At 41.1% G+C, this 17,708-nt stretch overlaps 1 protein-coding gene across 7 annotated transcripts; it reads right to left on the bottom strand.

Annotated features, from left to right (window-relative positions):
• Positions 1–537: 537 nt before the first annotated feature.
• On the bottom strand, positions 538–14,749 carry susd1 (sushi domain containing 1). Of its 7 annotated transcripts, XM_034595103.1 has the most exons (23): positions 14,451–14,748; positions 14,193–14,333; positions 13,703–13,858; positions 13,026–13,178; positions 12,443–12,622; positions 10,906–11,058; positions 10,324–10,503; positions 8,812–8,964; positions 8,227–8,406; positions 7,464–7,646; positions 7,094–7,273; positions 6,625–6,804; positions 6,332–6,511; positions 5,963–6,142; positions 3,668–3,847; positions 3,176–3,340; positions 2,907–3,001; positions 2,560–2,746; positions 2,303–2,396; positions 1,644–1,899; positions 1,511–1,550; positions 1,249–1,342; positions 538–665 (listed from the first exon to the last, which is right to left on the bottom strand). In XM_034595103.1, the coding sequence occupies exons 1-23, from the start codon at positions 14,482–14,484 to the stop codon at positions 647–649; spliced, it is 3,363 nt and encodes a 1,120-aa protein (XP_034450994.1). In that variant the 5' UTR covers positions 14,485–14,748; the 3' UTR covers positions 538–646. The 7 variants fall into 7 exon arrangements, with proteins under 7 accessions (XP_034450994.1, XP_034450997.1, XP_034450996.1 ...); XM_034595106.1 differs by lacking the exons at positions 8,227–8,406; positions 8,812–8,964 and adding an exon at positions 9,665–9,744 and having other exon boundaries at positions 7,464–7,566; positions 14,451–14,749; XM_034595105.1 differs by lacking the exon at positions 3,668–3,847 and having other exon boundaries at positions 14,451–14,747.
• Between the last annotated feature and the right edge of the window lie 2,959 nt (positions 14,750–17,708).

Below are 17,708 nucleotides of genomic sequence, written 5' to 3'. Positions count from 1 at the left end.
GATACTTAAGTACATTTCAACACCAATACTTTTGATACTTAAGTACATTTAATATGAGCTACTTTAAGACTTTTACTCAAGTCATTTTCTTACAGGTGACTTTTACCGGAGTCACTTTCAGGTAAGATATCTGTACTTTTACTCAAGTAAGGCTTTCAAGTACTTTATACACCACTGGTTCTGATCATAAACTTCATATAATCTATCATATTATCTTTCTTTATATACAGTTTTTGGTTCTGATAACAAGTGTAACGTCGTCAGATTTGTTGATGTGATCTATACATGCAACATCTCTTGCCCTTCTGGCCGCCCTGGGAGAGGGATCCCTCATGTGACCCTTCATGAGGACTCTGGAAAAAGGCTTGTTGTTGGTAGTTTTTCCTCACTCTTGAAGGTTTAGGACGGAGGATGTTGCACCTTGTACAGACAGTTAAGCCCTGTGAGGCAAATTGCGAATTGTTAACATGGATTATACAATTAAAATGATTGGAGACTGGCAAAATTGCTGCTGTAGGTGCACATATCATCATCAAGTTATTCAATAAAAAGGCAGAGGCAAAGTTTATTTATCTTTATAAAATGTAAAAAATGACAGGCAGAAAATCAAGACATGTATTTCGCAGATCATCAGCGGTGAGGGGTGTCATTTCTTCTTGAACAGCCTAAAAAACAGAAACAAAAAGGCTATTTAACCACGTTTAGGTGACGTGTGGTATTTGGACATGAACTGTTACTGTACATCTACTGTGTCTGTATACAGGAGTTTTAGGGGATTTGCCAAATTTCATAAGTCACAGGCTTCATCCAAATAATGACTTGCTAAAATGATCACAAGTAACCTGATCTGCTATAACATTCACGTTCACTGACCAAATACTTTTGCTGTAGCCTATACACTGTACTTGATTATTTTGTTAATAGCCAATACCTATAATGAGATCTATACCTACTGCGGGCAGTCATAAAAATAACATTTAATGTAAACTACAATTCCCACCTCATTGTTGTATGCTTCCACTAACCAGTGAAGTTGCAGTCTGCTCAAACCCATATAATATAGTGACTTTGATAGGACTTCATAGAAGGAATGTAAACGTGTACTTTGTCAAAATTAGAATTGGAATGCTTAATTTATGACATAGACTATATGTACACTATGAGTTTAATATTGGTATTTGATAGTATGAGGGAATTAATGAACTTTGTTTGAAGTGTAAACTGATATCTAGTTTTTAACGTCCATACCACATGCAACTGTATCCACCCAAAATGGCGAAAGCAACCAGTCCTACTGCAGCAGCTGCAGAGAGTGAAGAAACCATCAGGACATAGGATGTACCTGTAAGAAGGAAATGCTTCATGTAACGAGACTGTGATGAAGCCATTTATCTGTATGTTTTATTTTTTTAAATACTTTCTGTTACTGGCGTAACTTCTGAATAATAATAATAACTAATAACTGGAATAATGACACTGGAGCATTTGGGTAAACTGGCCTGTACATTACCTCTCACTTTAGCCCACAGCACACAGGAACTTTTTAAAGCCTGGGAGAGAAAACATTCAGGGAATTTAACAAGGAAAGTCTGCTGCATTTAGCCAGTAAATACATTATTATGCTGTTCAGTAGCTCCACCCACTGTTTTCCACTGGCTGACGGCTCGTAAGATGATGTAATAGGTCCTGCCCTTCTCCAGGGGTGCATTATAGAAGCCTCCATAGTGGAGTCCATCCCCAACAGTAAAGTTCATCTGTGTCCCGACCTGTCTGATGAGGATCTGGGCAATAATGTACTTGGAAGAGAATTTGTTTTCGCTTAAGGGGTCAGGGCTTCCAGGAGAAGAGCAGTCAAACACCATTATGTCCTCTACAGGAAGAACAAACACTTGGTACAAACTGCCAAATGAAGAAGAAGAAAGCAAGTTAAATATATAAGGGCCAGGATGAACATGAGACAGTTTTATTTCTAAATAAGTTTATCTATCTTAATAGATACACTATTATCTCATTTACATAAAATAATGTAATTGTGCTACTATCTATATTTCCTGAATAAAGTTAAATTAACAAATGAACATTACATGATATAATATTTGTCACACCTGAAAATAACACAAAGGAATTATGAATGTGTTATCAGTTACATTTATTATAAGATCTTAATCATGAATTATCCAACTTTATAACTAAGGTTGCATTTGTCATTTAAAGTACAAAGCTGGATGACCGTGTGTTACTCAGTTCCACATACAATATGAGTCAGATGCGGTCCCCTGCCCCTTTCCCCCTTGGTTGTTACCTTATTGGGTCCAGTGTGTTGGCTAATCTGTTTAGCCTCAAAGTTGGTACAGGAGTCTCAAATTCTCTGTAGTAAACAACCGGCACTGGAGGCTCTGGGAAATCGTATTACATTAAATGTGCATTATGAGGAAGAAACAAAATAAATTCAATGTGCTTCAGTCTTTCCTAAATATTTCAAGAGCAACGCTAAGATCTACAGATTCTGTATTGATGTAGTATGAACAGTAGAAATGAGAGTCGGTCGGGCTGTGATACCTGGTAAACTGGTGTTAGTGGTGATGGAGGCTGTGAATCTGGCAGACAGTGCAGTGATGGAGATGCTGTAGTTTGTGGCTGGAAGCAGGTGGAGACAGACTTTCAGCTGCTCGGCCTTGGAGCTCACAATCTGCTCCCTTTCATCACGAAAAGACCTCTGGTAGTCTCTGGTACCTGTGTATGTCACCTGCATGGTTACATGGGATATTGTGTCAGCATCACACCATCAATATGGCATATAACCAGAGAATATGGTTAAGAAATGACTTGAAAGTGCCTGACAGGAAGAAATAATGGTCAAATACAGCAACTAGAATGAAGTGAAAGGTAAAGACATCGCCTGTTACCTTGTAGGCTTCTGAGTCCTCTTCATATTTCTCTGCTTTCCAATGCACACATTTTTCATTGAGAATATGAACATGACTGATAGCTGGCTTTATTTCTGTAAGAGATAAAAGAGTGATGTTTGACTAAATATTCTACTTATATTTGTCATTACAAAATATCAAATCCCCAACATCACACGATTGATCCGTCTTTTGGTCATTGCAGCTGACCGGTGTGTGGTGGTGGTGGTGGTGGTGTTATGTTGACTTGCTTTGTTCTTTTTACGCACCTATACATCTCAGAGCAGCTGTCTGCCACGTCCCGGAGCTGCCACACACAGAGACGTTGCTGCCCCTCCAGCTGTGATATCCATCCACACAGCGGTGGATCACTACACTTCTGTTATGCCACACCACCTCTGAGTTGGCAAGGAAGGGAATTGGGCCACATTTAGCTAAAAGAAAAAAATGGCAATAAATGTAGATAATGAAACGTAAGCTGTAATTGAGAGGCTTTTAAAGTGTATTTCTGCACGTCTGTTCTTCTATTGGTTCCAAGTGGCACCTACTGGAAGAGGTAAAAGCCATTGTTGAGGGAATTAAATCACATGCTACTTTGTAAATAGCCACAAAATTTACTTTGAAACTCAACATAACCCGAGCATGTAGATATCAAACAGGGATTCACAAAACAAATGTGCAACACTCAGTATTTATCAATAGAAACAGAAGCAGCCACAGTTGAATAGATGCATGTTTATGTATAGAGATAATCACTGTACCTTGGCACTTTATAGATATTTCCCCCCAGTCTCCTGATAATGAACATACTGAAATATTTGTTCCACTCTCCGGGTAAAATCCATCCATACACTCATACAACACCACGCTGCCCGGTCTGCTGGTGCGATCCCACAGGAGGTTAGTACGGGGGTGGATTAGTGGGAGGCCGCAGCTTATTTCTGCACACAGACATGAATCAGCCCAGACTGTTGGCCTATTACAGCATATGGGATTCACACATTCAAATCCAAATAGCTGCTGTACATGTGTACATGTTACATATGTGTAAAATGCAAAAAGGATATCATTTATACGGCATTAAGACTTCAAATTATACGCCTTTATAACATACAGTGATGGAATATGAATACTTTTCATTCCTCAGCTAGGCATTTAAAAACTAGTATTGTAGCAGCATACATCTACACCGTATATACGTTTTAAATGCATTTGCAAATTTTGCCCAAATATTCTGATGTTAAGATATAAATGGACAAAGTAAAAGTTTTTCATTATATCTGTCAACAAACATGTGCTCTTTAAAGCTACATAGGGTGTGGGTCCTCTTCTCTGCACTCTGTTGCACCACAGTGTTTCTACAGTAGCCCAGAGCAGTTGGATCATTAAGGTTACTTTGTCACATTTGAAGACAGTCCATCGAGCACTTGTTGAGGTCAAACCTAAACTGAGGTCAAACCTAAACTCGCCCTGGCATTGGGTTCCATCATTGGGATGAAGATGGCCATGTTGTTTGAAGGGTTGTAGCCAGAAAGGCAGGTACAGTCGTAGCTGCTATATGTGTTGTGGCATTTTGTGTGCATCCCACAGATGGAGACATTTCCCTTTCCAACATTATGATAGCCAGAGTTACACTGATAAACCACCTCAGAGCCCACTCTGGAGCTCTTATTCCACAGCATATTAGAGTGAGGGCGAGCAGGGGGGGAACCACAGTCCACCTCTAAGAACAGAATATTCATCATGTTTTCATTGGTTCATAATTACCTGAAAGTAGGATTGTTTTTTGTTTTGTTTTTATCTTAGAATGTGCTCTTTAAAGCTACATAGGGTGTGGGTCCTCTGTTGCACCACAGTGTTTCTACAGTAGCCCAGAGCAGTTGGATCATTAAGGTTACTTTGTCACATTTGAAGACAGTCCATCGAGCACTTGTTGAGATATTTGAGCTTGGAACAAAGTGGTATAAAGACTGTCATCGATAGAAAGATGTCACTAGTGTGGCTAAAAATATTAATCACAACAATGATTGAATGAAGGTAAAAGACAGTTTATCAAGATATAGATTTGAAATCCTACCATCAAGCCATGTTGTGTATTTTACCTTATGGGCATTAAACTGACGTTTCTGAGGAACCCACAAAAGCCTTACAATTAAAACGCACTTCTCTCTAGATCATGTATGTAATGAGCTTTCACGGTTAGAGAAAGTCATTTCAGTCAGTGTTCTGTTGAATAATCATAAATGTTGAAGAGGACACTTTGTAGAGAGGTAGATTTTTTTTAACCAGTATTTTGTTACCTTCACAGACCATAGTTGGTCCACTCCACAGTCCATCAGCTCCACACACAGAGGTGTTGTGTCCACTCCCCCAGATGAAGCCTTCATCACAGACCCTCGTGGCTACGCTGCCATATGTGGTCCCTGTGGCCGGCAGCAGCACTGTGTCCTCCACTGAGGCAGGCTGGCCACAGTCAACCACTGAGTGGGACAAGAACATAGAACTACATTTTAGAGTTCAGATATTCATCAATCTACAGATAGACAATCTATAAATGGAGGAAATGTTCAAAAGGTTCTGTGGCTATGGTAGAAAAAAACCTATGAAACTTGAGACCATCTTGTAATGGGATAATAGCAACGGTGACACCAGTTAATATGTTGGTGTACCAATGAACCCATGAGAACAATAATGCTTATTTCTGCACACAGACATGAATCAGCCCAGACTGTTGGCCTATTACAGCATATGGGATTCACACATTCAAATCCTAATAGCTGCTGTACATGTGTACATGTTACATATGTGTAAAATGCAAAGAGGATATCATTTATACGGCATTAAGATTTCAAATTATACGTCTTTATAGCATACAGTGATGGAATATGAATACTTTTCATTCCTCAGCTAGGCATTTAACTAGTATTGTAGCAGCATACATCTACACCGTATATACGTTTTAAATGCATTTGCAAATTTTGCCCAAATATTCTGATGTTAAAATATAAATGGACAAAGTAAAAGTTTTTCATTATATCTGTCAACAAACACTGCACCTTCACACCACAGATCTATATCCTCCCAAAGTCCACTCTCTCCACATAATGAGTTGTTTTTCAGGCCCCTGCTGTGATATCCTTCATCACATTGGTAAGACACCACACTGCCAATGTGCAATGTGCCATCCCACAGTATTTTAGAGTGAGGTTTATGAACAGGCTCTTGACAATCGATTTCTACGACAAAAACACAACAGGTCATTGTAGTTCACTAGGAGTGTGATGGATTCAAATGTTGTCAGAACCTATTTCAAGGCAATGTGACAAAAGCTTATACACAATCCACATATCCCGAAGTAAAGTTTAAAATGGCTTTAAACGTTTATGTGTTGATTGATGATTTGTGTAGATTAATGTCATCATCACCGTGACACAGCAGAGATGCCTCATCCCATTCTCCTCTGGCAGTACAAACTGATATATTTTCATGTCCAACACTGCGATATCCAGCTTTACACTGATACACAACTTGAGAGCCCACAGTGGTAATTTTATCCCACAGTATGGTTGAGTGAGGGATGGAGGGGGGTGGGCCACATCGAACTTCTACATGGATGGAAATGATATCATTTAACTGGGAGTAAATGGTTATTTTTCCACCCTGGACAACAGAAGGGAGACTGACATTGCACTGATAATATTATGATGTTGTTAGTTACCTTTACATGAGATGTTTGGTTTTGTCCAGGAACCGTTAATTGTGCACAATGACACATTATTTCCTTCACTGTGATAAAATCCTATTTTACAGTAGTAAGTCACAGTGCTTCCAGGGGTGGAACTGCCATTCCTCACTTGCCCAGTGTGGGGCACTATAGGAGGATCTCCACATAATATTTCTGGGACAGGAAGTACACAAATATACACACATTAAGAGGGTTAGACAAAATAAAAAATAAAATTCAAAACCCCAAATTAATTTAATTACAATAAATTAACAATTTGACAGGATGGCTCTTGTCAGGACTGTGCACGCACTTATCAGAGATAATGAGTTAAAACACCTGTGGGTGTGCAGGCCACCTTTAAACAAGTCATGTTTTCCTAAATTTATTTACAAAAAAGATATATTGAATATAAAATACAACATTATGATTTTACAAGTTTATTATGGTTTGGGTTAATTACCTTGGCATACCAGAGTCGGGGGTGTCCACTGACCGTTTTCATTACAGACTGATATATTATGTCCTCCTCTGTTAAGAAAACCTGTTTTACAGAAATAGAGCACAGTGCTGCCTGGAGCTGTGCTACCGTTCCACATGTGCTCAGTGGATTCACTTACAGGAGGACTTCCACACAAAGTCTCTACAAAGAACCACAAACATCACAACCATGTTGAACACCAGGATTTAGACTCGGACACTAACAATGTAAATATAAGAAGAAAGATACAGTTTATCTGTATGGGTTAGATGTGTTTTCAGTATGAAGGGTTGTACGATCAATCTTTAAAATCAGAAAACATCTGGAGTGATCTGGAAAGCAGTTACTCTACCTTGGCAGAGCACCGGCGGCTCTTCCCACTGTCCAGCAGTGGTACAAATGGAGACATTTCCCTTTCCAACATTATGATAGCCAGAGTTACACTGATAAACCACCTCAGAGCCCACTCTGGAGCTCTTATTCCACAGCATATGAGAGTGAGGGCGAGCAGGGGGGGGGGAACCACAGTCCACCTCTAAGAACAGAATATTCATAATCATGTTTTCATTGGTTCATAATTACCTGAAAGTAGGATTGTTTTTTGTTTTGTTTTTATCTTAGAATGTGCTCTTTAAAGCTACATAGGGTGTGGGTCCTCTGTTGCACCACAGTGTTTCTACAGTAGCCCAGAGCAGTTGGATCATTAAGGTTACTTTGTCACATTTGAAGACAGTCCATCGAGCACTTGTTGAGATATTTGAGCTTGGAACAAAGTGGTATAAAGACTGTCATCGATAGAAAGATGTCACTAGTGTGGCAAAAAATATTAATCATTACAATAATTGAATGAAGGTAAAAGACAGTTTATCAAGATATAGATTTGAAATCCTACCATCAAGCCATGTTGTGTATTTTACCTTATGGGCATTAAACTGACGTTTCTGAGGAACCCACAAAAGCCTTACAATTAAAACACACTTCTCTCTAGATCATGTATGTAATGAGTTTTCATGGTTAGAGAAAGTCATTTCAGTCAGTGTTCTGTTGAATAATCATAAATGTTGAAGAGGACACTTTGTAGAGAGGTAGATTTTTTTTAACCAGTATTTTGTTACCTTCACAGACCATAGTTGGTCCACTCCACAGTCCATCAGCTCCACACACAGAGGTGTTGTGTCCACTCCCCCAGATGAAGCCTTCATCACAGACCCTCGTGGCTACGCTGCCATATGTGGTCCCTGTGGCCGGCAGCAGCACTGTGTCCTCCACTGAGGCAGGCTGGCCACAGTCAACCACTGAGAGGGACAAGAACATAGAACTACATTTTAGAGTTCAGATATTCATCAATCTACAGATAGACAATCTATAAATGGAGGAAATGTTCAAAAAGTTCTGTGGCTATGGTAGAAAAAAACCTATGAAACTTGAGACCATCTTGTAATGGGATAATAGCAACGGTGACACCAGTTAATATGTTGGTGTACCAATGAACCCATGAGAACAATAATCATTGCTACTTTATTTCAGAGTATTCAGTACCATGGGCTAAGCCCCGCCCATCTTTGAACTCAGTCCTTCATCTTGATCTCAACAGTAAAGTTTTGCCTATCTTACACTGTTGTGACAGTGAGGCAAACAGACAGACATATAAACAGCTGTCAAATTTCACTCAACTGTTCATGAGGTAGTTCTCATTTTACCTTTGCAGGAGGCCTTGTCTCTGTAAGGATGAAAAGGTTCTGTTCCATCGTCGACTTGGTATCCCACCTGACAGCTGCATTCAAAACTGCCCTCCAGGTTCCTGCACCGACCTCCATCTCCACACAGTCCTGTTATCCTGCACTCATCAATGTCTGCAGAGCCAATGAGAATGAAAATGCGTAAAGTTTATTGATAAAGCACGTTTAAATTCCCCAAGCTTTTTGGGAGACTCTTCCAAAGCTAAGGGAATATCGACTGGAGAGCACAATCCCCTGGAGTCCCAAAGCGTGTTTGAGGTACATTGAGAAATTCCTGGGTAGAACACCCAAGAGCTCAGCTCATGTGGTAGTGCAGAATGTACATGATATGCTGCAGAGCCTCGCATGAAGGGCTCTATAAGTGAGCACCAACATTTTAAAATGAATTTTAAAAGTGTAAGTGTATTAAGTGACCATTTTTTGTATTGTGTCAAGAGCCTAGCAGCATCATTTTGAATGGTTTGTAGACATTGTAATGATAATTTGTTAAGGCAGCTTAAAAGCAGATTGCACATTCTTATCGCTATAGTGTGAGACTGAATGTATTTGTGTTAGCAGCTATCTTCTGGAGTCACACTACAGTTTTGGGCTTTTAGCAACCCTGTAAATAAAAAACCAGGTCAAACCTAAACTCACCCTGGCATTGGGTTCCATCATTTGGGATGAAGATGGCCATGTTGTTTGAAGGGTTGTAGCCAGAAAGGCAGGTACAGTCGTAGCTGCCATATGTGTTGTGGCATTTTGTGTGCATCCCACAGATGGAGACATTTCCCTTTCCAACATTATGATAGCCAGAGTTACACTGATAAACCACCTCACAGCCCACCCTGGAGCTCTTATTCCACAGCATATGAGAGTGAGGGCGAGCAGGGGGGGGGGAACCACAGTCCACCTCTAAGAACAGAATATTCATAATCATGTTTTCATTGGTTCATAATTACCTGAAAGTAGGATTGTTTTTTGTTTTGTTTTTATCTTAGAATGTGCTCTTTAAAGCTACATAGGGTGTGGGTCCTCTGTTGCACCACAGTGTTTCTACAGTAGCCCAGAGCAGTTGGATCATTAAGGTTACTTTGTCACATTTGAAGACAGTCCATCGAGCACTTGTTGAGATATTTGAGGTTGGAACAAAGTGGTATAAAGACTGTCATCGATAGAAAGATGTCACTAGTGTGGCTAAAAATATTAATCATTACAATGATTGAATGAAGGTAAAAGACAGTTTATCAAGATATAGATTTGAAATCCTACCATCAAGCCATGTTGTGTATTTTACCTTATGGGCATTAAACTGACGTTTCTGAGGAACCCACAAAAGCCTTACAATTAAAACACACTTCTCTCTAGATCATGTATGTAATGAGCTTTCACGGTTAGAGAAAGTCATTTCAGTCAGTGTTCTGTTGAATAATCATAAATGTTGAAGAGGACACTTTGTAGAGAGGTAGATTTTTTTAACCAGTATTTTGTTACCTTCACAGACCATAGTTGGTCCACTCCACAGTCCATCAGCTCCACACACAGAGGTGTTGTGTCCACTCCCCCAGATGAAGCCTTCATCACAGACCCTCGTGGCTACGCTGCCATATGTGGTCCCTGTGGCCGGCAGCAGCACTGTGTCCTCCACTGAGGCAGGCTGGCCACAGTCAACCACTGAGTGGGACAAGAACATAGAACTACATTTTAGAGTTCAGATATTCATCAATCTACAGATAGACAATCTATAAATGGAGGAAATGTTCAAAAAGTTCTGTGGCTATGGTAGAAAAAAACCCATGAAAGAGACCATCTTGTAATGGGATAATAGCAACGGTGACACCAGTTAATATGTTGGTGTACCAATGAACCCATGAGAACAATAATCATTGCTACTTTATTTCAGAGTATTCAGTACCATGGGCTAAGCCCCGCCCATCTTTGAACTCAGTCCTTCATCTTGATCTCAACAGTAAAGTTTTGCCTATCTTACACTGTTGTGACAGTGAGGCAAACAGACAGACATATAAACAGCTGTCAAATTTCACTCAACTGTTCATGAGGTAGTTCTCATTTTACCTTTGCAGGAGGCCTTGTCTCTGTGAGGATGAAAAGGTTCTGTTCCATCGTCGACTTGGTATCCCACCTGACAGCTGCATTCAAAACTGCCCTCCAGGTTCCTGCACCGACCTCCATCTCCACACAGCCCTGTTATCTTGCACTCATCAATGTCTGCAGAGCCAATGAGAATGAAAATGCGTAAAGTTTATTGATAAAGCACGTTTAAATTCCCCAAGCTTTTTGGGAGACTCTTCCAAAGCTAAGGGAATATCGACTGGAGAGCACAATCCCCTGGAGTCCCAAAGCGTGTTTGAGGTACATTGAGAAATTCCTGGGTAGAACACCCAAGAGCTCAGCTCATGTGGTAGTGCAGAATGTACATGATATGCTGCAGAGCCTCGCAAGAAGGGCTCTATAAGTGAGCACCAACATTTTAAAATGAATTTTAACAGTAAGTTTATTAAGGTACCATTTGTTGTATTGTGTCAAGTTCCTAGCAGCATCATTTTGAATGGTTTGTAGACATTGTAATGATATTTTGTTAAGGGAGCTTAAAAGCAAATTGCAGATTTCACATTTTTTAAAAACATTTTTATTCAGCATTTTTATCGCTATAGTGTGAGACTGAATGCATTTGTGTCAGCAGCTATCTTCTGGAGTCACACACAACAGTTTTGGGCTTTTAGCAACCCTGTAAATAAAAAACCAGGTCAAACCTAAACTCGCCCTGGCATTGGGTTCCATCATTTGGGATGAAGATGGCCATGTTGTTTGAAGGGTTGTAGCCAGAAAGGCAGGTACAGTCGTAGCTGCCATATGTGTTGTGGCATTTTGTGTGCATCCCACAGATGGAGACATTTCCCTTTCCAACATTATGATAGCCAGAGTTACACTGATAAACCACCTCAGAGCCCACCCTGGAGCTCTTATTCCACAGCATATGAGAGTGAGGGCGAGCGGGGGGGGGGAACCACAGTCCACCTCTAAGAACAGAATATTCATAATCATGTTTTCATTGGTTCATAATTACCTGAAAGTAGGATTTTTTGTTTTTATCTTAGAATGTGCTCTTTAAAGCTACATAGGGTGTGGGTCCTCTGTTGCACCACAGTGTTTCTACAGTAGCCCAGAGCAGTTGGATCATTAAGGTTACTTTGTCACATTTGAAGACAGTCCATCGAGCACTTGTTGAGATATTTGAGCTTGGAACAAAGTGGTATAAAGACTGTCATCGATAGAAAGATGTCACTAGTGTGGCAACAAATATTAATCATTACAATGATTGAATGAAGGTAAAAGACAGTTTATCAAGATATAGATTTGAAATCCTACCATCAAGCCATGTTGTGTATTTTACCTTATGGGCATTAAACTGACGTTTCTGAGGAACCCACAAAAGCCTTACAATTAAAACACACTTCTCTCTAGATCATGTATGTAATGAGCTTTCACGGTTAGAGAAAGTCATTTCAGTCAGTGTTCTGTTGAATAATCATAAATGTTGAAGAGGACACTTTGTAGAGAGGTAGATTTTTTTTAACCAGTATTTTGTTACCTTCACAGACCATAGTTGGTCCACTCCACAGTCCATCAGCTCCACACACAGAGGTGTTGTGTCCACTCCCCCAGATGAAGCCTTCATCACAGACCCTCGTGGCTACGCTGCCATATGTGGTCCCTGTGGCCGGCAGCAGCACTGTGTCCTCCACTGAGGCAGGCTGGCCACAGTCAACCACTGAGTGGGACAAGAACATAGAACTACATTTTAGAGTTCAGATATTCATCAATCTACAGATAGACAATCTATAAATGGAGGAAATGTTCAAAAAGTTCTGTGGCTATGGTAGAAAAAAACCTATGAAACTTGAGACCATCTTGTAATGGGATAATAGCAACGGTGACACCAGTTAATATGTTGGTGTACCAATGAAGCCATGAGAACAATAATCATTGCTACTTTATTTTAGTATTCAGTACCATGGGCTAAGCCCCGCCCATCTTTGAACTCAGTCCTTCATCTTGATCTCAACAGTAAAGTTTTGCCTATCTTACACTGTTGTGACAGTGAGGCAAACAGACAGACATATAAACAGCTGTCAAATTTCACTCAACTGTTCATGAGGTAGTTCTCATTTTACCTTTGCAGGAGGCCTTGTCTCTGTGAGGATGAAAATGTTCTGTTCCATCGTCGACTTGGTATCCCACCTGACAGCTGCATTCAAAACTGCCCTCCAGGTTCCTGCACCGACCTCCATCTCCACACAGTCCTGTTATCTTACACTCATCAATGTCTGCAGAGCCAATGAGAATGAAAATGCGTAAAGTTTATTGATAAAGCACGTTTAAATTCCCCAAGCTTTTTGGGAGACTCTTCCAAAGCTAAGGGAATATCGACTGGAGAGCACAATCCCCTGGAGTCCCAAAGCGTGTTTGAGGTACATTGAGAAATTCCTGGGTAGAACACCCAAGAGCTCAGCTCATGTGGTAGTGCAGAATGTACATGATATGCTGCAGAGCCTCGCATGAAGGGCTCTATAAGTGAGCACCAACATTTTAAAATGAATTTTAAAAGTGTAAGTGTATTAAGTGACCATTTTTTGTATTGTGTCAAGAGCCTAGCAGCATCATTTTGAATGGTTTGTAGACATTGTAATGATAATTTGTTAAGGCAGCTTAAAAGCAGATTGCACATTCTTATCTCTATAGTGTGAGACTGAATGTATTTGTGTTAGCAGCTATCTTCTGGAGTCACACACTACAGTTTTGGGCTTTTAGCAACCCTGTAAATAAAAAACCAGGTCAAACCTAAACTCACCCTGGCATTGGGTTCCATCATTTGGGATGAAGATGGCCATGTTGTTTGAAGGGTTGTAGCCAGAAAGGCAGGTACAGTCGTAGCTGCCATATGTGTTGTGGCATTTTGTGTGCATCCCACAGATCCTCATGGCTCCTATCTGGCACTCATCTTTATCTGTGAGAAAAAAGAACATTAATAACAATTATGAGATGAATTATCATGGCATTTGTACTAACATTCATGGTTAAAAGATGATGTATCGTAATGACTTTGGCATTCATCCTCACTACACCTCTATCAGCACCAACATGCCCCCCTCCCCGTGATGAAATGTCATAACTTTTGTGATACCGTCACTTTCTCATCAAGCGATATCCTCTTCATTTATACATTTCTAAACTAATGACAGTCATCAGATGATAACTTTCTGTGGTTGTAATATAATCCTTTTTTATTTTATCTGATCAGCCAAAATTAGATTTAGCAAAGAGGAGACTTTTCTTCCTACCTTGACAGAACGATCTTCCATTTCCTACAAATCCATACTTGCAGTTACAAACTTTGCCAGAGCCGTCTAGCTTGTCTTCACATCTGGCTTCAGAATGGCAGGAGGCGCACACGTCCAGAATTTGGCCCGATGCTGGCATACCTGAAAGGATAGAAAGAGCATCCAATAGTATCCGTTAGTATCTCCAGAGACCATTCTCCATGTAAAGCTTAACCATGACATGGGGATGATGGAGGGGAAAAACATCAGTATTCTCACCTGCAACGACACAGAGCAGAAAAAACACAATCATTGTTCTGTTTCTCTTGTTGGTCCTCGAGTCGACCTGTTGTTCTCTTTACTCCACTAGACAATCATCCTCCTCATCCCGCTCTCTTCATTATTCCTCTTCATTTTTTATACTTCCGTCTTGTGGGCCATGATGATGCTGAGCATGTTTGATAAATGGGATTGAGAGGAATCTTCTACTGGGTGAGCTGAGGTCAATTCTTTTCTCAATGGTCTTCTCGCAGCCGCCGGGTTTTTGTGGCTTCATCTGTCATCCAATGACACATTCAGTTACACTTCACACTCATGGTGCTGGGCTGATAACAGCTATATTTAGCCTAACGAATGCCCTTTTACAAAATTGTGTCATTTTGTGACGTATGAATGTATCATTTAAAAGCACATTAACCGCACCATCACTGTGTGTAACAGAATGAGAGATAGTAAGGGTCTATATTTACATGATGTAGAAACAGCTACTCTTAAGTACAACTTAATATTGATAACACTACCAAATTTAATGAATATCACGGTGCAGTTTAACCTTTGCCCAATGTTTTGTCAATGTATTATATTAAAGGTGGATTAATCATTCTGTTATTATAGTTCATACACATAGAACTGCTTCTTTAAAGGGGACATATCATGCAAATTACACTTTGTTAGTGCTTCTACAGGTTAATGTGGGTATCTGGCATGTCTACCAACCCAAAAACTCTGGGAAAAAACACTTGCGCGTTTTGTTATAGTTCCTCTAAGTCAGAAACGTCATGCTTGAGCGACTCGATTGAGCTTCCTGGGTTTTGTGTCGTAACAAGGCACTGGAAGTCTCCCTACATGGCCTTGGCCAACCCCCCACCTCATCCCCCCCCCGTCCCCCCACACTCGTTACGCCGGGTTTACACCGCAGCACAGCGCCGTTCCCAAGCGCGCAGCCGCCTGGCTGTTCACACGGGACTCGCATTTCTCCGCTGGTCAGCCCGCGATTCACTCACATGTGGCATTTGTCTGGATCGTTGGGACTGGGAGGCTGCAGCAGTTCGCAGTTCGACCGCTCGCTCTCCCATGCGTGAGCTGGAATTTGTGTCAACGCCACACAGCCAGCAGTGTGGAAGACTTCCGCAGTGTTCAGCACTACTGTAACACTGGCACAAACACACAGAGCCCCCCCACTCGTTACGCCGGGTTTACACCGGATGCGGAAGCGCCGCTGCGAGGCAGCGCAGCGCCGTTCTCCAGCACGCAGCCGCCTGGCTGTTCACACGGGACGTGCATTTCTCCGCGCTGGTCAGCCCCATAGACTGTATATATAAGGTCAGCCCGCGATTCTGCTTTCTCCGCTTGTTGTTGTACCCGTTGAATGTCGGGGTTCGGGGGTAAATGATGGTCTTCATAGCCCCCCCCCCCCCCACCTCTCTTTCTCTCTCTGTCTGTCTGCTTGTGTGCTTGTAGTGGATGGGCAGAGGGGGACATTTAATTATGTGATTGGGAAAATTAAAACTCCAGGACAACAGAAGGGGAATACAAAGTATGGGATGCATATTTGATAATTTATATCATATAAAATATGTAATTTATATCGTTTAAAATCATGGGGGGAGAGGGGGGAGGGGGGAGCTGGCTCATTAGCATTTAAAGGAACAGGCACTCAAAACAGGTCACTCTGTGGAGGGCTGTTTTAGACAGGGTAAAAAGGGTGCTGTTTTATATGATCCTTGTGATATTTTGACCAAAGTATGTTACAGACATTTCATTAAGACCATATCAACCTGTGGTAAAATGGGCATGCTATGTCCCCTTTAAGACCTTCTTCATCCTACCACAGGGTCTGCAGCGGATGCTGGGGGATATGTCAGTTGGTGTGTCCTGGGAAGTGGAGATAAGTATGGTGAGCTGTTATCTCTCCGCCCAGCAGGGTCCTAACCAGGGTCTCACTGTCACTCAAATGAGTAAGCTACCGCCTCACAGCAGTGCCTGACTGGACTGATGTTGTACTGCTGTGATCCAGGTTTATAGGTCATATAAACACAGAGAATCTGTTTAAACTGTTTAATATCACTGGTTTCTAAATGATCCGCAACTGAACAGACAATGGATATGACTGAAATCTAATTTCTCCTAGGGGATAATAACATCTAAAGTCTAAACAGAGTCTATAGTTCAAATCTTAGCTAACATTAGCATTCAACCACTTACTAGTCATGAGGGCTGTTTTTATATTAGAATATCAAAGCACATTTTTGACACATTTATTTAAGCCTGTACGTAAAATGTACTGGATGTAATCAAGCTAGCAATGTAACAATAACGCACAACATGTTGTGTCTTTTCACCTAACCTCAGAAATAGTCTGGTTAAGTCAGTGACAAGTAGCATTTAGTCATTTACTTCCAGGCTTAAATAATTTAGTTTGAGAGGCACATTCATATTGGAGGAGAAGATGCTCATGAGCAGCTCAGAAATAATCGAGGTCTGGCATTAGGAAGACCCTAACTCTTGTCCTGTCTCTACTGATTCACAGGGAACGAATCATTTGTTTTATAATGGCTACGCTGTGTTCCCTAGCCTGTGTAACCATTGCTGCCGGTCCAGATTTCCCCTAGGTCTGGTGTCGGTAATATCTAACCTTGAAACAAGGTCCCATGTCTCCAGACTTTAACTGTCCATTGTGTTTTCAGATGATGATCAGTTAGAAAGCAGTGACATTAAAACAGTTTGTCAGATTCATATGATTTATAAACCTGAATCACAGCAGAACATTATTCTGTTCAGAACAGCATGGTAGTGACAACAAGGCACCATATAGGCTGTTTGACAGTAAGTAAATGCTACAACTCCTCAGGACCAACACAAGACCCTGCCCTCACACCCCTCTCATGCCCTGGTCTGCAACATCTCTCTCTTAATCCATGGCCAGCAGCATAGCTCTATATATGAAATTCGGTGTCAGGAAGAGGCATCAAGATGTGCAAAGGCTGTCACTCAAGCCAGACAGGGGCAGTGGATGAAATGGGAGAGCATAGAGAAAAGAAAGATCAGCTGGAAGGACCTGTGGGAAATGGAAGCAAGCAGGATTAACTTTCTGCTTGGAGCAACCTATGACGTCCTTCCCTCACCCAAAAACCTACAGCAGTGGCTGAACAAAAATCAATCCTACCCACTCTGCTCAACTCCAGGCACATCCTCACTGGTTGTAAAATAAGTCTCTCCCAAGGTAGGCAAGGTAGGTATACGTGAAGACACAACCAG

Source organism: Hippoglossus hippoglossus, chromosome 9, assembly GCF_009819705.1.
Source record: "Hippoglossus hippoglossus isolate fHipHip1 chromosome 9, fHipHip1.pri, whole genome shotgun sequence".
Taxonomy (NCBI): domain Eukaryota; kingdom Metazoa; phylum Chordata; class Actinopteri; order Pleuronectiformes; family Pleuronectidae; genus Hippoglossus; species Hippoglossus hippoglossus.
The sequence above is the reverse complement of the archived record's forward strand: the minus strand, read 5'-3'. Positions and strand labels throughout refer to the sequence as shown.

Bases quoted from the DNA above. Each gene is read 5' to 3' on its own strand.
- susd1 (XM_034595103.1), bottom strand. From the start codon at position 14,484: ATGATTGTGTTTTTTCTGCTCTGTGTCGTTGCAG. The intron at 6,805-7,093 runs GTAATTAACCCA...TTCCTGTCCCAG, and splicing joins CCCGACTCTGGTATGCCAAG to AAATATTATGTGGAGATCCT. The intron at 1,343-1,510 runs GTAATGTACAGG...TCCTTCTTACAG, and splicing joins GCTGTGGGCTAAAGTGAGAG to GTACATCCTATGTCCTGATG.